The following is a 27,619-nucleotide window of genomic DNA, read 5'->3' as shown; positions in this document are numbered from 1 at the left end:
AAGTAAAGGGGCTTTGCAGATGAAGCTGGATTGTTTTATAGTGCTTTAAAACCAAAATCCCGATCAACTTAAGTTGTCATTCAGAAAGGTGGTTGATGGAGAGGTGCTACAGACTTCAACTTCCTTAGCATATAAAGCTTGTAATGTAATACTGCTTAATTTTTTTTGTTAGAAGTGGAGAATAGGGCCAGGAATGATTATAAAACAATAAAAATATTGTCGTGGTTTTGCCCTGGCTCAATTTACTTTTACACCCCCACATACAATTACTATCAGTTGAGAGAAGGTTTATGCAGACAAAAAGAGACTGAATTGAAAAAAAAGGTATGAGTATTTATTATTAACAAACTAAACTAAAGAATTATATTTTACAACAATTCTACTTAAGTAAAAGGTATTATATTTGAGCAGAAGATACTTCTCCCCCCACCTCCCTTTATATCAGTCCAAGGAGGAGAAGCAGTCTTCTTCTGTTCTCAGAATTCCAGCTCTCTCTCTCTCCAGTAACTCTGCAGCACTACCGCAGCTGGAACTTCTGACCTCTCTCATTCTGTGTTGGCCTCCAGGGCTGGGCCACCCTCCCCGCTAAACCGAAGGCTGGGGTTACCCCAGGTCCTGGTGGGCCCCTTCATAGGCCATGGACACTTGCCTATTATGGATCTTTCTCTTCCACAGGGTTACAGGATACGGTTTAAGAGTTCACCCTGTTTCTATGGAGGTCCTTCCCATGGGAGAACAGTCCTTGATTGACTTCTCGCATGGGTCCAGTCCGATCCCTTACCTCGGATCTCAATATCCCACCTGAGCCATTTTCTGCTCCAGCGTAGGTTCTCTCTAGCACCAGCAGCATGGATCCCACACATGGATCCCAACATCCCTACCTGAAACCGCTGAACCGAAATGAGGTCTGTAATACCCGCCAAATGGCACCAACAGCAGCAGCATGGATCTTCATCAGATCCAAGCCATCTGAGCCGCCACCAGCATAAGCATCGATCCCTTCGAGGTCATGTGTCTTTAATGACTCTGCCTCATCTGAGCCGCTTACTCCAGCATAAGGCTTTCTCTGTTAAAGTCACAAATCTCAGCATCCACAAGCCTCTGTTTGCAGACATGGGGTCTCTTCACCCCAAACTCTACTATGGCAGGGTTTTATTTTTTCTGGGCTTTACCCTGCTGGAGAGAGAGCCAAGGGAGAAAGCAGTTCTCCCCTTCGAATTTTCTCTTCCTGTGCTGCTTCGACCTTGAAATCCTGTTATCTCATGGCTGGAATTCTGCAGCTGCTGCCTAAGCAGTTTGTCTTTAAACTTTTTTTTTCTTCACTACACAAGAGAGAAGAGAGGCGCTGGTGTTGTATCACCTTCTCCTCGGCCCAAGTCGGGAGAGGAAAGGCCCTAGCCCCTCTGCGCCCACTACTCCTTCTACATGGCTGCTGCCCTACCTTTCAACTGCTAAATGATCCCTTCTCTTCCGTCTTAAAGATGTAATTAGCAAAGGCGTCACTGAACTTTTTGATTGGTTTTGTCCCTGAAATCACCTGACAAAAACCATCTCAGCCTTAGGATGGGCTACAGGGCAAAACCACGACAAATATGTTCATCCTTTTATATCCAGTTCATCGTATAGAACTTGGAATCATGCATTTCCAGGGAAATAAGACAATAATAGAATATATAATTTCAGAAAGGTGTGTGCAGTTGGTGCACACACAAATAAGAGGTTAAAGGTAACCAGACAAACACTTAATTGATTGCATGTATGTGTAGTACAGACTGAAATAGTCTCTCTACTGCTGAAGTCCTCTACAGTAATTTTAGAATTGTGAAGTTTTTCATTGGCTTCAGTATCCGACCCTAAGGAACACTTGACTACAACCTTAACTGAGAACAACATTTCACTGCGTTTTTCAGTTGTGTGGCAAGAATCAAATTAACAGATTCTCACTTCAAAATATTCTATTTGTATCGGTATCAAAAGATACTGAGAAGAATTATTCAAAAAAAATTGTCTTCATTTTAGTTTCTTCAGTTTTTCTCAAGAATGTTAGTGTTTTATTTGATAACTGGTTTGTCTTTTTTTGTGCTAATAAATATATAGAAACAAGCAATTAAGGTAAAAAAATCCTCAACAATGGTGAATACAAACTGTGTATAGTTTTACTGAAGTTTTCCAAAGAGAAGACAAATCAGTAAAGACAGTAGTAGGAAGTGAGGCATATGACATGATTTTTCATGTGGCTTTAAAACCTGTCTGAACTCAGTTTGACAGGTTTTGACTTAAAGCAAATATTTTTCATTATTTTTGTAACTAACATGCTTTCAGATACACCCAACCTAAATAACTACATAACTTTTTTTTTTTTTTTAATGTAGTTTCCCTTTTAGAGCTGTGTTTATTGACTTAGATTAGGACTGGACTAGATCCAGGGACAGTCATATCTAGTCTTTGGGTTTTTTGTTACAAATCAGTTTTTGTTACAAGGTTCAATAAATATTCTTGATTATTTATGTTAGTTCTATTGTGAGTTCTTGCCAAAGATACATTGTATTATAACCAAAACAGATGTTCTGGTTTAGACAAGTGTATTTGTTTTAACAGGACCAGAAATGTAAATGAAACAACATTGTGTTCAGCATTAACATGGCAGATGATGAACTCTTAGGATTTCATTGGCCTTTTTGGATTAAGTGAAAATCTTGAAAAAATATTTCAGGAATCTATTTTTCTTTTATTGCTGTCAGTTTTAGGCATCTTGGAAATGAAAACTATCTGAATGGCAGGTAAACCATGCGAGAGCAGGACAAAATTAACAGTTCAATCTTCACATTTGGCAAAATACAGTCACAATTTTCCTTTCAACCTCAGTGGTTTTATTGTCACAATACAAACATTCTTATTGGTCTCACTTTTCTTATGTACTTGTTACATTAATGCATACTCAGAATAACATGTTTCAGCTCATATTTAAAAGAAAGTTTGATATTGTAATTGTTTTCAGCAAACAGTAAAGAATGCAGCCAGACAAGTGTATTTTTGTTGTTGTTTAGATGGCTTGGTGTTCAGTTTCTCTTCTACTTGGTTTTAAACTTGATACAAAATCCTTTTCTGCCACTTACAGCAAAATTTTTTCTTTCGAGACTTTATAAGCAATGTAATTAATAATTTATTGCTGTTTAAGTTCAAACACTTCTGTACTGTGACAAATAGGGGAAAGTCTGTAATGTCTTGTAAAGTTCTCATTGGGTTTTCTTTAATGTTTAAATTGTCTGCTTTAGAATACTTAGAAATGTTCTGCTAAGGTAGAATAGGTCTGTTTTAATACCTTTTGAAGTTGGACCTTGGTGGCAAGAAATTGATTTAGAAATGTTTGTTCTATGGGATTTTAGGTCCGCTTGTATTTTATAGATGTCTGCACATGCTTTAAATATCCTTTTCAATTTAAATGTGTGTTTTATGTAGTTGAATATCTACATTATGCTTTCTCAGCTTTAACAAATGCCACTTTCAAGTTCCATGCCTCTACATTTCTAATGTTACACTAGCTTAATTCCCATTACTTTTCTGCTTCATAGCACTCACAGTTTGAAAGGGACCTAACATTTGGGTTCACATTATGATAATTAGGTTTCAAAGCAGTGTGGGGGGATTAAGATGTCTGAAGTCTAGTTGCCGAATAAAGTTCAGAACTACTTGTAAAACTTGTTTGAGTGGTTAACAGAAGTGGTTTTATTTATTCAGTGCTCATGCAGCATTAATCCGTATTTCATCAGGTACCCACAGTGCTGTAATTCTAGATATGACCTTGGGACTTAATTTACCCCATCTCAGTTTTCCTTATTAATGTGCCTTGAAAGAGGTACATGAAAGATAGCCAACATCAAAGCACCTTTTCAAATAAAGTGGTTGATATGAATCCTCTGGTATTTAACACTGTCTGTCAAATGTTTCAGCTGGTTTGCATCCTTTTACAAGCTATTGCTTGCTGCATTAATGCAGTTGTTTCAAGTCTGTTGAGAATACAGAGGGGGGTAGGGACATGTGAAACTATTCCTATTTCTTTTTGATTGTGTTTTCTTTAAGCTGTTATTTTTGTCTGTTAAGCTATACAGCTCTACTGATGACACATTTATGTACGCTCACCTACACACCTTAGGTCATTAGATGTCTGATAGAGAAGGTGGAAGGTAGTTTAGAAAGTTTTGGCTAAAGGAATACATGCTCAGCAGAAACAATCTGAAATGTGCACTGAAGAACCTTTGTTCTGCTTTTATCTCTTTCAAGCTCTAGTGGAGTCATGAGAAGTCCTAAATAGTGAAGAAACAATTTGAGGAACAAACGTTTAAACTGTGTGTGAAGTCAATGAAAATATTTTAATTGGTATAGTGATATCTAACCAAACTGTCTTCAGTCCCTTACTTAAAAGTTATGTTCCATTTTGATTATTTACCACAGTTGAATGATCACACACACTTCAACTGAAAAATCATTTTGTGTATATTTATATTTGGGAGAGATGGTCCTGTAAGTTGGAACCAAATTTTGCATAGAGATGACATCCTCCTACTACTCTTTTTTATTCACAACTTTGGGCAGTAATTTGTCTATTGTTCAGCACAACATGGATTGAAACAAGTGTCTGCATTTAAAATAATATCCAGTGTTTGTTCCTGATATATCTCCAGACTAGTATCTCTGAGCCAAACCTATATTATATTCAAAAGGGGAAATTCAAGGCTGTCTTTGGTTTTGAAGCAAAGATTCCCCTTTGCCCCAGCTGTGGATGCCAATACCATCTCTAGCCATGTTTTTCTGAAGGAGGGGAAGGAAATGGTTATGCAGTGAAGTTGTGGTGGGGCAGGTGAAACAGTAGGTAATAATTTCTGGCTTGCATAGTGTGGATTTGAAATGTTTTAAAGCAAATTGTCTAAGTGATGCATTTGACTATTATGGAACTGTGCTTGATATTTCAAAGAAATAATTCATAGTTTTCAGGATGAAAACAAGGACTAACTGGGAGTGTGTCAGTGTAGTTAAAGAGATTATGAATTCCTTCAAGTTCAGAAAAAAAGTAAGATGTATATGGAGTTTAGACTCCAGCAATGTGAAAGCTGGGGGGCAGGAAGCAAGTGTAACTAACAAAAGAAATCTAAATCATCGGGAAGAAGTCCATTTTTCCAGCACACTGGGACATGTCATTTGACTTGCATCCAGAGGAATCTGTGGGAAAATCTTGGGCGAGGGAGGAAAGTTATTCGTGCAACTTCCCATCTAAGAGAAAATCATAATAACTGTAATATCAAGGAGTGATTTTAAAAGTTGTGCTCTCAATATGAAAATCTCTTCAGACCTTTAAGCAACACTAAACAAATAGAAGAAAAGGGAGGGTTTTAGAATGGAAAGCTATTAAACATGTGACAACATGTTCAAGGGCAACTTTGCATTCTCTTCAATTAGAAACGTCATGATCTCAAATATACTCTTGCAAATCAGAAAATAACAGTGAGAAATTGGTCACAATAATTCTTCCCTTCCTTTGTTTTGTCACAGAGAAGCCATTTCTTATATATAGGATTGCAAAATGACTTCTCTATTTTCAATTTTATTTTATGTGCCCCACTGCGTAGTAATTTGTATATAGACTGTTTTCTTGTAGACCTGTCTTATTTTCAAAAAAATAAAACATCTTTTTACGATGATCAGCTAGAAGTCATCTGGTACTGAAGTACAATGGAGGTCAAGTGAAGAGGGACAACCATCCAAAACTATTTGCAGACACAGAACAAGAACGTTGAAAAGTAAAAGGTTATTGAGAAAGGTCAGAGAAAGAAGGTGAAGTGCACAAGTACTACTGTTTCTGCATTGAGTGTGTCTATCAGTTCCTCTGGGGGCAGTTTTGGAATGTGTGTATTGCATGTGGTATATTCGTAGGGCAAAAGTGGGAGTTTGATTCCTAAAATTTAATTAAGGCAAAGACAGATTTTGTCTTAATTTAAATGTTCAACATAGAACTACTAAAACTATAGTGTATTTGAGTGTGTTTGACTTCAGTAGTAGAAGTCTTAAAAGCTTTTATCACTTAAACTTGTGTGCTGGTCAGTGTTTCCAAAACAATCCCCTTTCTTAAGGGCTTTCTATGATGACAAAAGTACTCTGGCCTGAAGTCTTTTGTTCAAGGCTATTTCCAAAGCCTAGAAATAAAGAAGGTTTTAACAGATTTAAGGAAGATGATTAGGTCTAAAATTTGCTTGATTGCTGCAGTCAAAACTAGTTAATTTTGGTGTCTGATATGTTTGAGAGGGTGAGATACCTAACAGGCCACAATTAAACTTTTTATTTCAGACTGAAGTAATTTAGATTTTCATTTAAAGTGGCTACAACTTCTGAAGTTTTTCTGTGCCTTTTGGTCAATACCACAAGGTTTTTATCAGTTTAATACCATGGAAAGATTTCCAGGAAGATCTTATTTAGTGGAATGAACATAACACAGGATGATGGTATTAACAGGCCCACTTCTCCCAGAATTTCTGTTTTTATTCGGTCCAATATTCTTTTTTCTCAGAAGAGTCACCAAACCACTCTTCATTACACACTAGCTGTTGACTCATTCACATGATGTGTGGATTATCAGTAAAGATACTGAGGGATGGAACTCTCAAGTTGTAAAAAGTTGTGCTCAGGTCTCTGCGCTGCCATGTACCATCTTGTACTTCTTGGCAGGAGAAGGCCTGGAACCTTTTGTTAAGAGGTGCCTGAGTGGCTGCCAGGGTCTAGGGATGGCTCAAGGAATGCAAGAAGCTTGAGGAAGTGGGTAGCTGGTGGAAGAAGCAGTGCAGAAAGAATGAGAGTGCAATCAGGGAGTAAGGGACAGGGCACTTCGAAGGTACTTCCTCTAGACAGACACACTTGATGTACAGTCTGTGGGTACTTTGTACGGCTTTGAGCGTTCCTTGTCTTTTTCAGTGCAGCAGGTTAATCAAGAGAAAGTTCCCTCTCCTTTTCCTTAATCATTTGTGAGCATGAATTGATGGTGTGCAGTCCAAGCTTAAAACTGAGGTTTGGATTTAAGCTAAAAAACGTAACTTAAGACTGTGTTACTGTAGCTCAGTGAGCATTGAAGAAGGCTTGTTCCAAACTTGGTATTGATACTGATTTCAAACTGATTTCAGAAAACCTTACATTTTTAGGTGAACTACTGCAGCACCATTTTAAAAGCTTCCAAAATGAGCACTTATGGGTCTGTGTCTTTGTAGTTTTAGGTGGCGTTTTTTTCTTGAAAGAAACATGTGTGGTCATTTTCTTGTAGTGGAAATGGAATGTAATCAAATTTGGATGTTACCTGGTCAAACATACTGAAAGAGATTAGTGAATAAGCTGAATGATGGTGGTTCTTTGATGTATTTTTGATTTGCAGATCATTGAAATTTGCTGGTGGCAGTGTAAAAATCACTTCAGGGACTGTAAACTTACTTACAGTGGCCTGGATTCTTCCATGTCCTTTGTGAACCCCCTGGAAGTAGCATCTGAACCACACATTGCAAAGCACCGGGTTTGGACGTGAAAATAACAAAAGGTAGAAAGTATTTAAAATAGGTGACATCCTACTTCTCATTTGTATTTGCTGAACTTTAATCATGGGAATTGAATTACGGAAACTTGGAGTGTGGTTCCTGTTACTTGTATGTGCATTTTAAGCTGTGGGTCTTTACCCGTTGCCTGGATGAAATAGCATTGCTCCATGCTAGTATGGTATTGCCATGCTAACAAAATCTTTGACACTGAAAGTGAATGCAAATTACAACCAATAAAATGTGAATTTATGATCCGTGTCAATGTTGCCTTTCTAAAATAAGTGATGCCTGTGGCATTTGTGATATTACTCTGTTATCCTTCTCATACATAAAAACATATGTTTCTCTTATCTCTTGTGTTTTAAGTGACTGTGTCATGAAATTGATGTGGCAATTGGTAAATTTTCACTAATAAAGATTGAGAAACTTCGATTTAGGCTCCTCAGTATGTAAAGAAGGTCTAGCAGGAATTACTTGTGAAATCCTGTCAGGAGTTAATTTAAGTGTAAGCATATAAATATAGTGTGATTAATGGTGAGAGCATGCAGATTAAAATTATATAAATACAAGATGTATCCTCTGATTTGTGAGGTACTAAGACTGAGTGTGATTGCACAGTCAGAGCTGGTTGTATATTTGGGTAGTGTTTTGTCTTCAAGTAGACATTCTCTAAGAACCTAATGGAGAAGTAAGCATTTTTCCATTTGTGTGAGTTTGCCAGTAATATGTTTTTACTTAAGTTGAGGTTCTGCCAAACTTCATACCTATTCGTTTGTAAAACCACATTTTCTGTTCTGCATTGCAGCTCTTAGTGATCTTCCTTTATTGTTGTGAGATGTGATATATGGATTTATTTATTTTTTAAAACTTACTGTGCTTGTATTGCTGATGCTGATAGCAGAAGCTTAGGTTAGGGAGTTAGATTACATTCATCTGTCTAACATTCTACATTAGATACCTCAGTTTCAGTGTCTTCTGTCAGAGAGTACCTTTGGGATGAAATTTTTCATCCTGGATCTCTATTGCATGTATTTCTAAACGCTTTTTAGAAGTGTTTAAGAAAATAAAGGAGTGAGCGTATGCCTAGATGGTATCATTAGTGGGCAAAACTTTCTTTATTCTTTGAAGAATCAATACTGTTGAGATCTGGTAAAAATGGAAGTTTGTGGGAAGATCCAAAGTTTGGATAGAAATCTCCCTCTGAAAGTATTTTCAAGTTTGTTTAGAGCAGTAAACCTCAGGAAATTGCCATTTGTAGATCTGCTAGATTGTTAGCAAACAAGTTCCCCCAGTACCAGGAGAGCAACTGCTAAAAACCTTGATTTAAAAAGAAAAAAGCCAAAATGGCTTGGATTTTATGGAGGTTTGTAAATTAACCATTAATGATCTCTAGGTGTCTGATAGCCTGAGAATCTTACAGGGCTGAAAAGCAAATGTAACTTGTTTAAAGCAAAGCCTCTACTTTCCGTATGCAGTTACCTAAAATTGTAGTTTCTATTCAAGATTTCAGGCTATTGGTTCTTAGAGGCTGTCGGCAGTGCAGGAGTGAGAGCTACCCATGTTGTACCTTCACATGGAATAATTCTGTGTGATGCTGAAACTGGGGGTTGTGCTTGCCTGGGCTCATTTAACTTATTGACGAAGTGCATGGCAGTCTTAAAGCTCCATGAATGATTTTGAAAGAAGCTACAGCAGCAGGAGATACTTCTACTGTTTTCAGGGCATGAGAGGCAGAGAATATAGACGTGCTGTGTGTCTCCAAGGGACTTTGAGTAGGTTATTTCAGCTTGAAAAGGGATTAGATTTAGATGACTGCAGTGTCATACAGTTATAACTGAAGGTGCCTATTGAGGATAATTCCTTTCTCTAACTGGATCCCAGCAGTTTTGTCAATGATGAGTAAGTGGCGGGAAGGAGAAATGATCCGTTTGTCATGGTGAGTGATACAGAAGTGAGGAAGAGTGCTTCTGAAAGGAGACATCAAAGTGCACAAGCTACATGAAGCACCTTCTTCAGTACCAGGCCCTTCTGGCAGCAACAACTGGGAACAGTGGGCAAGTGTAAGGGAGAGGGCAGAGAGAGAGTGATGCTGGCTTTCTTGTTCCTTTTGACTTTTGGGAGGAGATTTGTGTTACTTTGATGACTTCCTGTATAGTTGTAAATGTAATCATGTCCATCTAGCATGTTAGTTATTTGCTTTCCTGCTAACACCTGGTGCTCCTGGAAGCTCCTGTATGCTTCACAGAACTAACGTTTTTACACATTTCTGTACACAGAAATAACGTTTTTACTTTCATCTTCTTTGCTGTTGCAAGTAATACCACAGTTTCTAGTTGGATCAGATTGTTTTATGTAGCAGCAAGTGCTATTCAAAGCTCAGTTGTCTGTGGATGTTTCTAAATAAAAAACGTGGAGGTGGGGCCAAAGGTGTCTATCTGTATGCAGTTATAGTTATTGCTTATAATAAATTGGCTTTTCACGTAAAACTTCTGTCTCAAACCTAATTAACTTTTATATTTTCTTAAACTTCTTTGGCAGCCAAGGCAACGTGCCTACTGCCTGTTCAGTTCTTTTATTGGGTTGAACTACCACTAACATTTAGATAGAATACATTTTGACATTTGAATTTGACATAAATGTTTCAGGGAAAGTTTAGACATGCATCCTCCATGGGCGATTCTCTTGTCAGCATTATGATGTTGTACTATAAATATAGTTTTTAAGTGGGTTTTCAGTAAAATCAGTGATGCATTTATTACTTGTTCCTGGTCTATTTTTCCTCATAGTGTAAAACCACAGCTTGAAGTTACTTTGTAATTTTTTTTTAATTGAAGTTATTTTCTAGGAGTTAGTTTGTCATTTTTAAGTAAATCAAACTGGATATTCCTGTCTTACTCCTCAGTGATTATCTCTGCTAAAGGAAATGTTAACTCTAATCTTCTGCTGTAAGAGTAAATAGAAAGAGACACTGTCAATTTGAATGTTTTAAAATGAAATAATTTTGATATTATGATATAGTAGCTTTTTAATATATCCTATTTCTTTAGCTAACAAGAAGAATAAAGTACTTTTAAAAGAATGTTTCGTTCCTTTTAAAGGAATGCTTAAAGCTGTCCTCTTCACTATTCTTCTTGTTTAGCCCTGCTTCAGTAGGCCCTGGCTGGCTCTTATTCTTTTGGTGGAGGAGGAGCTTGTTACCCCTCCTCTGTAGTGGATATGAGAAATACTCTCAGGCTCATAACAAGCTGACCAGTAAAAGTCCTGGAATGATCCAGTGCAGACCTTGGTCATGTTGTTACATGTGATAAAGCTGGTGTGCAAATGTGAGCTTCGTGCTGCTGGCTCAGGGCCGTGGAGATGCTGGCAGCAGCAGCAGTGCTGGCCTGTCTACCAGGGGCAGGCTGAGGATGAGGCTTGGCTCTGCCACCTTCTGCACTAGCCAGCAGAGCTGAGAAGGTGCCTGAGGGCAGGAGATGCTCTGCTGTATTAAAGGGTGCTGCATATCCCACCCTGGCATATGTTTTCCATAACCCCCTGCAGGAGCTGTCTGCATCAGGCAGGGCGCCTCCAGGCTCTGCACTGCTGCGCTGCCATGGAGTCTCTATCAGATAACCTCTGGTTCTCATCTGGACAATTATTGTTTTAATATTGTGCTGTCTTTTCTTCTATAGCCCCGATCTCCAAATTGTTGAGGTTTGTTTTGTTGGTTTTGTTTGTTTGTTTTAAAATCACAGCTGTTATTTATCAACTGCAGGAATAGTCTTAATAGTTTAACATCAGACTTGAAATTAAGTGGGCCTACTCTGTTACTGCAGAAATCAGCAAGGCACACATTTCCATTCATTTAATTTTCAAGCAATTTTAGGTTTTCTTTTTGCTTGTGGCATTTGAGGAAGCTGGAATAGTTTAGTGTATTTTCAATGCAGCACTTTTTTTGAAAGCAGAGTGTACTGACTTTTAAAATCTCCATTTGTTTCTCAGACACTGTTTCAGAGCAGATACGTGCTTTATTGAAACATATACATGGTGCTACATTTTTAAACTGCCATTAAAAAAATCCTCTAAACCTCAGGTTAATAATATCAAAACCTCAGGTCTTAGCTACAGAGGATCCAAGTGTTCCTGTTAATATGTAGAAAGTTTTAGAGTCTCTGTTCATGGAAATATTTGAAACCTGACTGGACACACCCCTGAGCAACTTCCTTTGGTTCCCTCAGCTTGGAATGAGGGTGTTAGACCAGCCAATCTCCACAGGTGCCTTTTTGGCCATTGTGATTTCCAGGCATTCAACAGTTTCCAAAAGCTGAAAGAATCATTCCAAGACCATCACTCTTCCTTGGTGGCTTGTCTTGCAGCATCCAGATGTTCTGTAACTGACCCACAACTTTTCAAATGTTTCTAAGAGATGTTCCCATTATAAAATGGGGGGTGGGTGCGTCAAAAAGATGGCAAATGTGGTTAAAAAATGCATATTCCGAGACGTTTTTGTTCAAAATATATGTTGATGGACTCATGAGTAATTAGATCTATAAATATGTTAATGAACCTTCACACCATCATAAGGTATTTTACTGCTAGAATTGCAGGTGATTGAGTATCTAGGTACTGTGTAATGTATCTGTGACTGGAGAAGCACTTGGAAAATTGTGGTGTAAAAGTAAGACATAAAATAAGGTGCATTTTTATGATTTAGTAGATGAAAGGATATCTCTTAAAAAACTAGAAAGCCATCTTATCCCATGCTTACATATTTGGATAACAAAAAAAAAATTACTATTTTATGGTTGGGGTTTTCTTTTCAGGTCTAGAAGTAATAGGTTAGAAATGAAGCATGAGAAATTTCAGTCCAGAAGAATTTTTTTTTAAAATGTTTTGTAGCTGAGTGAAAAATGTATTTTAAATGAAGTGGTCTTTCAGCATATGTTTATGCCAGTTCTAGTGATATTTCTCATGGAAAGTCTCCAGTGTGGATCTATCACAACCTAAGGGAACAAAAATTCCCTTTTAAGAGGAGGGGGAAATAAATATAGCACTACCTAACTGAACTTTTACTTCACTAATTCCAGATACTTATTTTTGTCAGGCTCTTTCCTCCGTTTGGTTACAATCTTACTAAAGGAGTTTGTTGTCAGTGAAACGTGCAGTTCATCAATCCATTTCAAGTTTGTATGGATTTGGTCATTATTTTTATTTATGGTTTGTTGGATTTTTTTCACTGAGGTTGATACATACTTCTGTTTGTAATACAAAATGAGAGGATATCCACTGTTATAAATGGTTAAAGGATAAAAAAAAATACACCTAATGTTTAGCTCACTTTCATTTGGAGATGTTTTGTTCATATCAGCATCTCTTACTGCAGATGCCTGGCGGTTGCATATGATATCAGTAAAATAATAATATTTAAAACTATGACAATGAGGAGAGCAGAAAAGACATGAAAGAACCCTAGAGGCTTAAAAAGAGAAAAATGTATGATTTAGTAACAAGGCATTCAATCTACTTAGGTTGCTCTACAGGCAGCTGAGTACATCTTCCTACCTTGAAATCTGTCTGAGAAAAGTAACTGAGCTATTAGAAGCACTTTTTAAGGTTAAGCAAGTGTCAGTTGATATTTTTGATTTTTTTTAATTTTTTTTTAGTTTTGCATGAAAAATATTACATTGTTCTGAAAAACAAGAACTTCTTAACTTCCTTGGTTTTTTCCCCTGTCTATTGCTATAATCCTTTTTATACTGTAATGCTATAACATCTTCATAGGGGATTAATAGATTTTACTGCAAACACTAGATTACTACCTCTCTTTACAACCTTTTTTCCGATAAAGAAAAACATTTTCCTTGATGGGCAGAAAGGAACACTTCTTGATAATTCTGTCTTGAACAGTTATAAACTAGATCATCAGAAAATATCAAAGCAAACCATTTTTCCTATATTAAACACAAAAAGGATACAAACAAAAAAAACAACAAATGAGGTATTTAAAAATTATAATGGCACTGTTGTCATTAAATTTGCAGAAGTTAATTTTGAAAGATAGCAGCATATAATTTTGATCAAGTCTGCATGAAACACTTATTATTTTATGTAACATTTGTCTTGAGTATGTTGAGCTGGAGAATAAACTCAGGAGGTGAATGTATCTTCTGTAAACTAAAGCAGACAACTTGGGTTTTTTTAGGTGAATTCCAAATCAAAGTAAACTAAGAAGAAACGACATTGCTAGCAAGATGTGGTCACACTTTTTCTTAGTATTTGATATCTCAAAGAAGTTTTCCGCCAGCATTTATTCTGATTCCAGAATTCTTAATTTATTTTGAGTTTCTCTATGTGGAAAACCCGGGTACTTCAGAGTTCAGTAAACTGTGCCAAGAAGTGTCTGTAGGTTAAAAAGATTTAATATGATGTCTTCAGGGACCAGAGAGGAGCAGCAGCAGAGGATCTGCGATTCTCTTGCTGTGTGCAGTGTCTTTCTACATTGCACTGCATTGCCCAACCCTTATAGAAGGGGTATAGTTGACTCCAGCCTTCCCTCCTGGATCTGTGCTGAGGAGAGGGTTTGACTACTAAGGAGAGACTGAGTACTGAGATCTAGTAGTATTGTAGGAAAGGATAGAATCTCACATGAATTGGGGCTGTGGAGGCTGCACAACAGCAGTGGCCGAGCTGCCTCCCAATTGCCCAGAGTGAGCATTAAAGAAAATGACAGTTGCTGGAGGTGCCATTCTCCAAGAAGCATTTTGCTCCATATGCTGTGGTCTTGTCCAGTTATGCTCCACTCTGGGTTTTAAGTCTCCATGAGAGTTAATGTGACTCTAAACTCCAGCCTTTGGTCTGGATTAACGAACTGCATTTTAGCCACAGCAGTTACTGGGTCTGTGTTGCCCTTTCTAAGGGATAAAAATGATTCCCAAGAGCAATCTTAGCAACTTTATATTCATATAACACAATCTTTTAACCTTTCTAGGTAATTTCAAACTACCTGTTTGCTTGTGGCACCTCTTAATGAAATATTTGTTTGACTAAATCTGAATGCTGTGTGATAAATAAATTGGTTGAGAGATCTGTATTTACTTAAGAACCTGATGGACTCTCCCTCATGGATCATTTGTAGTTTTCAGTGTCCTGTGTCCCGCAGAAGGGCGGTAGGGCTATGACAGTGCATGCAATAGAGAAATGTTTTGGTTTGAAAATTGAACAGACTTGAATCAGACATCAGTTTTCCCCCAGTTTTATAACCTGCGAGTGACAACGCCAAATACAGATGGTATTGGCAAAGTCTAGGTATTTCTTTATAGGCATTTTTAAAAATGTCTTATTTGTTCCCAAAACCTTGGGATGTGATAATGCTCCAACCTGAGTTACTATGCATGAACTACTGAGTTTCTAGGGTTTTACCCTTTGCCTCTGCTGTTTCTGAAAACAGCCAGGATGGATCTTATCTCTTGCAAGGTCCTGTGTAGCTGGAAGTGGACTGGGTGCAACACCAGCTTGGCTGTTGCAGGGATTTCTGCTTGACTGAACTGAGAAGAAGCTGCTGACAGGACAGTGTTAGTGACAGCCTTCTGCTCTGGAACTTGCAGTTTCCTCTGGTCTGCTGTGTTTTGTGGTGTTGGGTCAAGCTTGTTGGGTTTACTAAGCCCTTGAGAACCTTGAAGAACAGGGGGTAAAAAAGGCTGGTCATTGAACTCCTCAGTGTGCAACGGCTTTGCTAGGCTTTTTGGGGAGAAGCATCGTCTTCTTGGACTGTGCCATGTTTTTAATGTATGCATCTATGCAATTTAATTCAAGATTTTCTATAAATATATGAAGTATGAGTGTTTAACATCACCTAGTGTTTTTCTTTTTGAAGCCTGACTGCCAAAACTGGTTGTGTTTTGTCTCCCTGTGCCTCTGTCTTGGGTAAAAAGAGTTTAGGTAAAATTTTGTTAGTGTTTGGCTATGTTTTTTTAATTTTGCAAATATAGTTTGTTCCCCTGAGTTCACTGGGATAATTTAGTTGTGTAAAACTGAGTGAGTGCTGGCAATTGGTCTTGAAATTATCAAGTGTAAGGAGCATACCCACTTTCATGCCTATTATATTTTTAGAAGTGGACTTTAGAGCTTTCATTTTCCATGTCAAACCTGAGGCCTTTTTTACTGTCTTTCCTTTCTTCTAATGTCAATTGGTTATAGATAGGTAACTTTTGAACATATTTGAATACAACTAATTTTCATTTATTCTGCTTAGATTTACCTTAATGTTGTCATATGATAATCACATAAAATGGGCTTCCTTCTTTTTAAACCTTTCCTCTTGCACTAAGGTAATGTTGATTCTACAGCATTATCCATATCATTGCAGTTTCTCTCCTTGGCATTGTTGCAACAAGGAGAAGAGAATTATTTAAATTTTCTCTCAAGTTTCTACTGTACTATGGTGTTTAAAGTAAAAATAAATTACTTGACTGCTTTTTAGTTGGATGGTTAACTTGGAAGTAGATATTGGACCTGAAGCTCAGATTTTAAAGCTCTCTGCAGGAGCAGAAAGGAGCTTCAACTCCAGCTGCTTTATGAGCAGTGACAGGACTTGTTTTCTGAAACTGTCAGTGAAAGCAGCGGGGGCAGTCACAGGTGACTGTCACCTTCAGTCTTGAGACATGCCACCCTAGGTCTTTCATTTTTCACTGCAGATGTGGGACATGTATTTCTTCTGGGGATGAATCCACAGCACCAGTTTTGTTCTGATAACAGCATCTGGCACTAGATTGATTTAACAGGCTATGAGGTTTGCTCTTTTCAGATATGCGCTTGTACGGCAGCTTCTGTGCGGCTCTGACATGGCCACACGCTGCTGTTGTTTTTTCTGCCTCCTAGCACCACGTGTGAAGCTAAAGCTCTTTGACACCTGCCATTTGGACCCTTTTCTTACTGAAAAATGTCATCGTTTTCAGACAAGATGAAGACAGATATCTGATCATTCTTCCCTTTGCAGCGGATGTGCTGAGGGCATGGTTCATACGCTGATGAATAAAGGATTCCAGGCTGTAGCTATGCAGTTAGGTTTATTTGCTTAGTACGGTAACTAGTTCTTGATTTGGGGGTCCATAGAGTTTTATCTAATACAAAGGAAATTAAAGCATGGTAACTCATGATTGCAATAATTCTCAAACCTGTTTCATTCTGCTGCAAGTAGCAATTGTCTTACTGGTTTAATGGCAGGAAACATCACATCACTTTTTCTTTGGGAAGAAGAATGATGGTAGTTGAGGAATTGAAATCAGAAAATTTTGGATTCTTCTAGTTCTGTAATCAGTGAAATTTTTTGAGGGATATGTTTTCTGCATTCATCCAAATCTAGAAGTCAGTAGAACTGGGCTGCATTTTCCAAAGTAGTAACATTTTTAAAAGGAGAAGCTTTTAAATTCTATGCACCAAGTGCTTTCCCTGTATTTTTGAAACCTGTTTTGTAGTAACAAAGAGGCAATCAGGTTGCCTGGCTCAGAACATAATTGTCCTTACGTTTGAAATATCCTCTTATTAGGTTTGATTACAGGAAAAGTACTCTTAGAATGTAAAATCAATACACAGCCTTCTTATAGACTCCAAAGCAATGAAAGTCAAAAACGTTGGGCTTTTTAGCCCTAGTATTTCCCAGCTTGCAGAGGAGTGGGTAATACCTCCAGATAACTGTTTGAATAATTAAATTTTTAATATACTTACTAATTTTTCAGTCTTTGTCATGTATTTCTTCTGACATTTGGATGCAGGTCTTTTTATTTAAACTGGCTTTCAGTTCTTATATTCCTTTAAATTTCTTATAAACAGATATTGAGGAATTCTTGCATTTTATCTGGTGTTGAAAGACTATAATTTGGTATCAAACCATTGAATTTTGCATGTTGTTCTTCATCTGAAAGTTTATACTTCAATTCTGTGGGGAAGTTTAGTTCTGTATAAGCATACTGGAAAAAATGGCAAATGAAGTATCATTCTAAGACTAAGTGCTATTTTAATATAAGTAATTTTTAATTATCTGAAGCAACAGTACAAACTGTGATTAGAGTATCTTGCTAACATGGATTGAAACAGGTCTAATTATTTTCTTTTGAGCAGGTTCTAAAGATCTATACTGTCCACTGGGAAAGCCATCAGCTTAACTGGTGCTAAATACCATTTATGGCTGACCAGGAGAGAAATAATCCCTAATGCAAGGATGATTGCCTCGAACTTCTGCCATTTCAGAAACCACTTTATAAGGTGCTTATTTATTGTTCATGCTGTAGGGTCAGCAAGCTGTTTCAAAAGTAGGGTTTGTAACTGAAACAAGAGGTATTGTTAATCTGTGTTGAAAATTGCTGCACAACAGAGTCCCTGGTTTGAAATAATGTACTAATTTTTACTTTAAAAAGTAGATTGAGTTGATGGAGACTGAATTCTCTGTTTCTTTGCATAGTGTTAACTCTAGTAAACTTTGTGAAATACAGAGCAAACTTATTCATACATGGGTAGAAACATTTACTTCTTTGTTGTGAATTCAAAATACTAGTTGTAAACGGAAACTTAAGAATGCAGCTGAGCAACAATGTGAGGTCTGTATCACTACTTATCATTTGATGTGCTCTCTGAAGACTCTTTGTGGGGTTAACTTCTTGTGTGCTTGGGACCTCTGAAGCAGGAACTGTACTTTAAGACTTGTGGTGTCCCACCTGCATCTAATTGAATAGCTTCACTGTGAGTCACTATGAGCCTTTTTTGTAGTATTTTTGCTAAAGATGACTATAACAGCTTTTGTCTAGTGTGACTGATTTTGAAAGGTGGAATTCCATATAAGCAAAACTTTTATGGTATGGAGTGACTCTAAGTTTTGAGTGAAGCAATGAAAACTTGATGAAAATTCCTTTCCTACCTAACAGAATATTTCAGTAATAAAAATATTTTACAATAAGAGTATCTCCCACGTACTAGATATTAAAATTTAAACCTAATTCTTTAGATTGTTTAAAAACACAGATGAATTGTGTCTTTTTTGTCTTGATTCTATTCAACAATGCTTGCTTTCTAATATAATCCTTTCTCGTCCTCCTAACATCTTCCTTTGCCATACCACTAGCTTAGGAGGTGGGGGAAAGACCAACTTTTGAGTTTAATCTCATCTATCAGAATGAACAGGCTTTTAAAAAATCTCTTTGGTCTTTTTGTTCTTTGAATGCATTATTCAGAATATACCAGAGCCTTTTAATCTTGCGCTTCCATGACATATGTTCCTCATGTGGAAAAAAAGAAGCCGTGGCATAGCTGTGTCAGAGCCAGGGTCTGTCAAGCCTGGTGTCCTATTGTTCCTGTGGCAGGGTGCGTGTGGCTGCATAAATCACAGCGTCCCCTCGGCCTGTGCTGGACTGCAGTCTCCAGTGGGCTGCAGTCATCACCTCCCCGGCAGAAGGAACTGTGCTGTGCACAGCACGCGGGTGCTGCGGTGCTCACGGGCCCAAATGTGCATTGCTAGGAGCAGCAGGTACCTCTGCCCAAAACCCCAAAGAAATCTGCAGGTTGCCAGGGGTAATGATGAGGAGTTGGGAGGGGCTGTCCCAAGTTGCTTCTGCCAAGTTGACGGGAGAAGAAAGAGCAAGACAAGTCAAAATTCAAATGAACGGATTATTGTTGTTTCCTATCAAGAGCTTCTTTGACCTCCTCAGTGTGGCTTTCATTAGTCATCAAAAAATGGCTATGTAGGGAGTTGTATAAGAACAGATGCGGGCATCTTATTCTCTAGTGTAGCTCTCAACCCTTTTAGGTTTTAGGCTCTTCTGGAACTAGCTGTGACTTCTGTGTTTTCAGTAAGGCCCAATGGGTTTCTCATTCATGAAACAGCCCAATCGTCTTTTAAGCATGTGCTTAATTAAGTCTTCCTGACCCCTTCTTACTTTGTTTTTAATCACTACGTCTGTCAACATAATTCAAGATTGGTATGTTCCAACTGAACTACTAAATGTAACATTCTTTTCTACCAAATATTTTGCCATTTTATTTAATTGTATTTTTCTGACTGGGATGATTCACAAGCCAATTATTTTAGTAAGTTAACAGTAAATAAACCTTTGACCCTTTTGCACTGCTGTAGTTTGGGGGAGCCTCTGGCTTTTGTTGCCACAAGTTTATGAAGAATATATTTATCGATTAACATGTAAAAGGTCGGGTTAGAGGAACTAAGCACAATTACTAAATTTGGATTGTGAAGGGAGTTATTTTGGCAGATTATCATATTATTACTGAATATTAATATCTTGGCCCATTTTAAGTTGACATACCCTTTGCTTTTAGAATGGCCATAATTTTCTTCCAAGTAATAAACACCAGACCCTTCTTTCTATGGTATTGTTTTTTAAAATGCTATTTTAAAGGATTTAAGTTGTAAATCAGGGATTTGGAGGTTGTAGAAAGAGTGAGTTATGTAAAGTTGGATAAAGTTGCTCTTTCTTTCTCTATATGTTGTTAATCCTGTGTTGAATTTGATTGTGGGGAAATTACCTCAATGCAATTTAAGAGTCTAAAATGTTGGTAAGGTTCATGAAAATGTCAGGAGGGTGCATTCATCTTTAAACCCACAAACGTCAAGCCTGATATCCTCTTTGTTATACATACATTAGATTTTTTCACATAGTTTTGAAAGGGTTTAGAGTAAAAATTTACTAAGAAACTTGCAAGTTTTAATAATTGTAATTTAGTTAAAGAACTGTTGGTAGCTATTTTGTTATGTGTAATCTTTAAGGTTATGCATTTTTGTGGGTATGTAATAGCTTTGAATTAAAAAAAAATAAATTTAATTATTCTTAGTAGGGTTTTTTTGTGTGTGTTTTTTTGTTTGTTGTTTTTTACCTTTTACAAGAAAGGCTTTTTTCCTGTAGAAATTAAGAGATTGAAAATCTGAATATTTTCAAACAAATCGTTTTTTCAGACCAAATACATAATACTTATTTAAGCTGAGTAAGAAAATTACTTGCTTTACTAAGTGTTAAAAGGCTCCTTAAAGTATTTCGAATACAGCTGGCATGATCTCTAACATAAAGCTGAGGGCCCACCAGGTGGTGCTGATGGAATATATTTAGTGTTGGTTTAGCTACTTAAAATGTGTCTTAACAAATGTGAATGAGATGAGTGCAGTATAGGAAAACATAGTTTCTGTGCAACAAGCTTGTTTGTACCATTAAAAAGAGTACATTGTAATATTGTGTAGTGGCTTTGTGAGTTGGGCACTTTTAATTTTTAGAAGTTGGATATAGATGCTGAGGAAAAAAACCTTATGTGGGATGTCTGATGTGGGAAGCAGACAGTATGGAGGCATAGTCCCAGACTCTTTACCTGTTTTGCTTTTTGTTTTTTTTTTTAAAAACTTCAGGGAGTAGAAGCGTATCGTATCATAACCATGTGCTTATTTACCTACTACATATTGACTTTAAAAATAGCTGTTTAATAATGGTGTTACTGTTTGCATTTTGGTCAGCACAAGGATCTTTCCTCTGACACGATGCACAGAAATAAGGGTCTCATGAGGGGTGGAGGAGTCAAGTTTTTCAGGTTTTCTATATTATGTGACTTACAAAGTTGAAATAGAAACAAATACTGAAGATACACAGGGGTTTAGATACAATTTCTCCAACTCTTATGAAGCCTTCAGTTTGGCGCTCTTGAAAAATATATCCTTAATTAAAAGGGGGAGATTGAAGAACAATGTGGACTGTGCAGTAGTTAGAAATAAATTTCTGTTGCCTACTCATTTGAACAGATTTGGTTTTGTCTTAATATACCTTATATAAGTGTAGTATTTGAAAGGCATGATGCAGAGCATTTTGTAACATTGAATTAGCTTAAATTGTCCTATAAATCATCTGCCTTTTCAAGAGCATTATCAGAATTGGGAAATAAACCAAAATGTCAGTGAACCAAAGTGATTGTCTCCTTTCTAGTCAAAAAATAAAATCCAGAACAACTGCTGACAATCCCCAAACCTATTTTGCTTGTTATCTTAGTGTTTTGACCAAACTATATGTTTTAGCACCATATGTGCCAGTGTCACATTAGTAACCACCTCACTGTAGGTAAAAACAAGCTAAATCAAACCATATGACAGCCAGTAATAGTTCTGTAAAAGTTTGGATTTGACCATGGTTAAATGAATCAGAGGGTGGTTTCTTTGGAGTTTGTGGCCTTATGCGTTTAATCTGGGTAACAAATTTATTTAATATCTGGGTTTTACTGTCTTGGGTGCAGCAGTTATGGGGTTCTGCCTGAGTGAAAATTCTTCATCCCCTTTTCCATGCCTGCCACACCAAATACTTCATAGAATAACTGCATGCATCTACAACACCATCTCAGAGTGGTTGTCAAGTATCCAGTGTATGCTGCTTCTGAAAGTGCTTTTTAGATCTTGTTCTCTTGCTTAAAATAATTCTTTCACTTGACTTCCCCTCTTCTCCTTGTCCCAGTGTGTAAATGTTTTTACTCTTGAGGAAAGGAAATGTGCTTTTTTCCAAATGTTTCTGTCTCCCATACCAAGTTTTAATTTTATTTATTCATTTTAGCAAGTTTTTGTGCTACCTACCTTAAAATTTGGCACCATTCACATGTTACCACAGAATGACAGTGTTATTGCAATCCCTCTGCTTCTGCAAATTGGCAGTGTAGCATTAATGAGAATCAATAAAATGTCAAGTGTGTTAAAATTCCCATCTAGGTCACATTGGTTTTTTTGACTGCACAAAATACTGGGAAGGGATCAAGAAAAAAGCTGTATGCAGTAGTACAGTTTATAGTACAGCACTGTAAAAATGCGTGCGAAACACTGTTGTGGGGGTTTTAATTTTTGTGGGTTTTTTTTTCTTTTTTTAATATAAGTGTTTTATCGGTGTGCTAAATGTAGAACTTGCGTGAGAGGTAACTTTTGCAATCTGGTTGAATACGAAGATTGAAGAGCGATTAGTGAAAAGCTGTTAGAAGTGTGTGCTAACATGTGTGGTTTTTTGGAAGCAATATCCAAAAAGGGAGAGCTTGCCAGATGCTGCCTTTATAAGGTGCAAACAGGTTAAGAAATATGTTCTGCTGCATTGTTCTTTAAACTACCCGTTCATCAGAAAAATCAGTTTTATTAGTCTTCTGTCAACATCTTTGTTAGGTTTTTGTGATATGATCTTATTTCTGAACTCTGTGATGTGAATGTTTTATGAACGTCATTTATGGTGAAGGAATGCTCATAATACTGAATCGTTTTAAAAGATCATGTAAATAGTTTCATTTTCACTTGCCCTGTTCAGCTGGTCTGAGGATTTTTTTGCTCTGTTAAACTAGTTGTTGGAATGGGTCTGGAGTTACACTAATACTAAAGAGAACAGGATTTTATTCTCTGTGTTTATTGAAAGATCCAGTCTGATTGTAATATTGAAATGCTCTTTTGAGTAACTTTAAAATCTGTCTTGTGTGCACAGCACTTCACCAAATTCCAGTTTTCATTAGTGAGGGGGGGGAATCTGCACAAACAACAGTACGAAAGTCTTACCTTTTGTATCTGCATTTTACACTATTTACTGTTACTGTGCTCAAAACATTGAATGGGAATGTATTTTACCTCTGAGTTGTTCTCTAGCTTTTCCTAAAGGGACTGGCGTCTAAGTATCAATTTCTTTATTTAGATATTCAACCTACTAAATGTTCTTAAAAGGAAAATTTATAGTCCAATTTTAAAACAATATAAAGCAAGTTAGGGTTTTTACTGAAACGTCTGTTTCTTAAGGGTGATGATTTCTCTCCTTGTGACAAAGATTAGGTTATTCTAAGAGTGGCATAGTAAAAGTAAAAATAGTTCTGAAACTGATAGTATTAACTTCCAGTGCATTAGCTGTATGATGTTGTAATTATCAACCTGAAATTCAAGTTCTACTGAAGTTATTCGAAGAAATATACTCTTGATTCAGTGGGGTCAGAATTTCACAGCTGAAAACAACTTACACTGCAAAGCTGGATTGCTGTTTTCTCTTGAGTGGAACTAGGGCACTCGAGGGTTTTTTAATTATGTGCCGTGATTTGAATTGGTGAGTTTATCATCATTACTGGGTGAGTTTGAGGTGTGCGGTAGATACATGAACCGTAGCTTAAGTTACTGAAGACATGCAGTCTGTGTTTTTCTTTGGGGATGGCAGTGAGAGCGGGGAGAAGACGGTATGAAATGCCGCTGAGGAGCGAGCTGCAGCTCTGTGGCTCAGTCTGCGTCAAGTTGGGGTTTTTTGAGTGTTTTAGGCAGCTGGCTTGAGACAATGTGTGTGCATGCTCATGACTTGGATTCATGTAATTGTTTATTGTGGAACTTTAGAATGTAGGTGTTTTTGATGAAATAATCAGGTAGGCTTTTTTATGTTTATAAAAGCTGGTTTGCCTGTTTACTTGTGGTAACCCTTGTTTCTTGTGTTCATTTTCTCTTCTGTAAAGATTGATACAGGGGCTGATATTATGTAAAGTCTGTATTTATAATAGGGCCAGAATTGAAAAAGAATAAATGTTGCAGATCAGAGAGGGGTATTCTGACTTAAATGGAGATCTTTTCCTTTCTACTGTCTTACTTTTGTAAGTATTTGGTTGATTCAAGATATTTTTAAAACATGAGGTGAGGCTTTAAAAAAAAATCCCAAACATTCACTTAAATCACTTAAAAAGTCTTTCAGTTGTGTTATTCAGTTGTATGGTGTTTTGATTATTTGCCACTTTATTTTTCAGCATTGTCAGTGAAGCAGGAGCATCTATCTACAGCGTCAGTCCAGAAGCATGTAAGGAAATGCCAGACCTAGACCCTAACCTGAGAAGTGCAGGTATGAAGAATATTTCTTTTTATCACCTTTCAACATGGAGCTCAAGTCTCAGTTCTCAGATTGTATTGTTTATAATATTAAGTATAATAATAGTCAAAAGTAGAAAAAGTTTTGGTTGTTTTGTTTCTAAACTTTAATTTATCTGTGTTTCACATTTGAAGCCCTAGGTATGCAAATTAATGACATCATCTTCTAATGCCTGTAAAGTAAAGATCCTTGTGGATATATTGCTTCAACAGCCTGGCACAGGAGAATTTATAGCAATTAATATAAACAGTGAATTGCACAAACTTTCATAGCTCCACCTGTCCATGCCCACGGGAACTAGACCTTTCCTCTCTTCTCTTGTCCTCTGTGTGCACACAAATGTCTCTAGAAACAATTAGACTATTCAAGGGCTAGGAAAAAATATAGGAATAGAACAGATTATTTAAAGGTGTGTATCCGTTGTGATCACAGGAGTCTTCATGTAGCTGAATACAGTCCTCAAGAAATACTGTTTAGTTTTAGTTTTTAAAAAATTATTTACTTTAGCATAAATGTCACTGAGGTATAATACCGCTCAAGTTCTTAGGAATGTGCAAGTGTAGCCACTATTATAATTTTCAGTGTTTGGTTAAACAGTAGTCATTAATGATCAAATTCCTGGCAGTTTTGTCAGTGTCCAAATTCTACTTATGGATTTGGTTTACTGGGAGACAGCTATAAGGGTAGGTTTGAGATTACTTTTGGATTACTTCATTTATGCGTTTTTGTGTGTCTTTTTGCATTTGTTTTTACTTACCTACCTTTTTTTTATTCTTGGTTTTTCTGCAATTTGCTCTCATTCTCAATCAAATATAGCATATTGGAAAATGCAGCAACACTAATACATGAGTCTTTTCCAGTCAAAATTATAAGGATCTTAATTTTAACATTGTTCTAACAAGTTACTGGCCTGGAAATCCTTTGGAGGGTGTAGAAGTAGTTTAGCAGAAAACAATTGTGTAGTTATGTGGTATTCAGAGGTAAAACTTTCTAGAATTCCCCATGTTCCCCTTTCCTTTTATTTCCACAAAGGGTAAAAAGTGTTAACTCAGTGTTTCAAGTGAATGTTTTTACAGGAATGTTCTTGAAATGTTTTTATCATTTGCAAGACAGGCCTCTAGGTTCTTTTTGCTTGACTCTTTTTCCTGAGTGCGAACAGACTCCATTATGATTATTTCTTCCCTGGGCCACAGAGGTTTTGAATGTGTCATGGTATGGCCAGGGCAAATATTAGGCATGTGATGTTTCTGTGTTTGTGACAGATGGCACTAGCTTTCCCTTGGGCCAAAGTTTTTTATGTTGCTGATTTATTAAATGTGGGTTTAGAGTTGATGGAAATGAACAAAATAACACTGAAAAGAATGGAATCTAATTACTAACATTATGCTTTTCCAGATATACATGATTTTCCTTTTCTCTGAAGTTATTTTTCAATATTTCAAACACTTTTATTTTGTGTTGTGCATCAAGTACAGTAAATGAAACTAAAATTTTTAATACATGACCAATTTCAGTATTAATTACCTAGAGTTCATAATTTCTCCATTATTACTAGGATTTGCTTCAGGCATAACCTAAGTGCTGTTGCATCTGGTTTGAAAAGCATCAGCAATTTTAAAGCCGTAGCAGTCCCACAGAATGGATAGAAACTTGAAAAAAGAGTGGGGTAGAAAGTGCAAAATAATTGCTTAGTTCCATGGATGTTGGCTGGTATAAAGGTGACAGCTAGAACTATATTTATTACACTTGAGTCTTTCTAGAAGTTACAGATTTGCTTCCCGATGTCTTCTGGTGTCAAATTTTAATTAGTTGTGCTAAAGCTGTGCATGTTTTCTTAAAGTTGAATGTAAAAATGTGACATAACATTCAAGGAAAGCATTAACTGATGTTTGAGGGTTTTTTTACAAACTTTTTTCTTGACTAGTGTTTACTTTTCAAGTTTTCATTTTCCTTTAATTTGCAGCAAACAAAAAAGTGACATTGTGTCAAAGCTGACTTGCTTTTTATTTTAATTGTTGTGTTACATCATGTCAGATTCTGTGCTTACATGATAGCATTTAGTACATTAAGGGAAGCTGACAGCTGCATGATGAAGTGTGACATTTATAGTTAAAATAAGAGGTACAACTGACGTGAGATATCTGTGATCTTAACGCTGTTTGCCACTTTAACATTTTACTCAACGCCAACTTTATGGAAGGGTTTGGGTTTGTTTTGATTTGCACAGGTAGGCCGATGTTTGTCCATTGGGTACATAAATGTGAAATATTAAATAATGCATATTATGTGTCATACTTGCAGTGGTGCTTAGTGACTATTTGCAGTACATTTTCACTGCATACAGAGAAATAGAAGACATCGGTCATGATAAAAATTAGCTTATTAATTTCTCCTTGGCTGAGTGTTCTATATAGGGGAAAATCAACAACCTTCAACATTTCTTGTGGGTGCTAATTTAAGGTATTAGTTAATCCAAGAACTCAACTGGTTATTTTTTTTTTCCTTTGAACTGTCTTTGAAGGTCATGGATCATGTGGGTTAGTAATAAATTGAGAAAAATCTCATTTTAAACTAATGATGTATATATAAACTACAGTGGAAAGTCTTTATGGTCATCCATAAAGCACTTTTAGCCAAAATCGCACTTACTTGGAAGAAAAAAAAGAAAAAAAAATTGCTCTTTTCTTAAACAATTTGCTGTTACGTACAGTGCAGTGAATGAATAGGGTCTTCCCAACTTTAGAATTGTCCTGAATATTTCATGAAAGTGCAGAAGCTTCTGTTCTACTACTCCAATTCCTATAAAATGTCGTGGAGTGGAACTCAGCTAAGTAAGTAAGATAGTAAGTTAAGTAATACTTAGGCTACGTAAGATAGTAAAGAACTTGATGAAACCTAGTTACTTGTGTTTGAGTAGAGTGAGAAGCTATATATTTGCTTCTGACAGTCATTGTAGGATTAATGAGCAGAACAGCTATTTCTCAGCCCCACAGAATTAGGAGATAAGAGGCTTATAGGCCAGAGCAATAAAAGGATTTCCTCCTTGATAGGCTGAGGAAGTTGAGCTGCAGCAGATTAGGAGGGTTCTGCCTAGAGAGGAAGCCACTGGAGTTCAGTAATAGGTGTTTGGATGAACCTGTGATAGGGTTTGCAGTCTGACAGAGAAGAGAACGCAAGATTTCCATGAATTCT

At 36.8% G+C, this 27,619-nt stretch overlaps 1 protein-coding gene across 1 annotated transcript in view; it reads left to right on the top strand.

The window, feature by feature from the left end:
- SRBD1 (S1 RNA binding domain 1) overlaps window positions 1-27,619 on the top strand; it is a 125,531-nt gene that overhangs the window by 38,170 nt on the left and 59,742 nt on the right. The window contains 1 exon segment of the mRNA XM_050316273.1: window positions 24,309-24,400. Within this exon segment, the coding sequence (XP_050172230.1) occupies window positions 24,309-24,400 (92 nt within the window).

This window comes from Myiozetetes cayanensis, unplaced genomic scaffold (genome assembly GCF_022539395.1).
Source record: "Myiozetetes cayanensis isolate MyiCay16 unplaced genomic scaffold, myiCay2020 scf2-11, whole genome shotgun sequence".
In the NCBI taxonomy this organism is placed as follows: Eukaryota; Metazoa; Chordata; class Aves; order Passeriformes; family Tyrannidae; genus Myiozetetes; species Myiozetetes cayanensis.
This window is presented reverse-complemented; position numbering and strand designations above follow the sequence as displayed.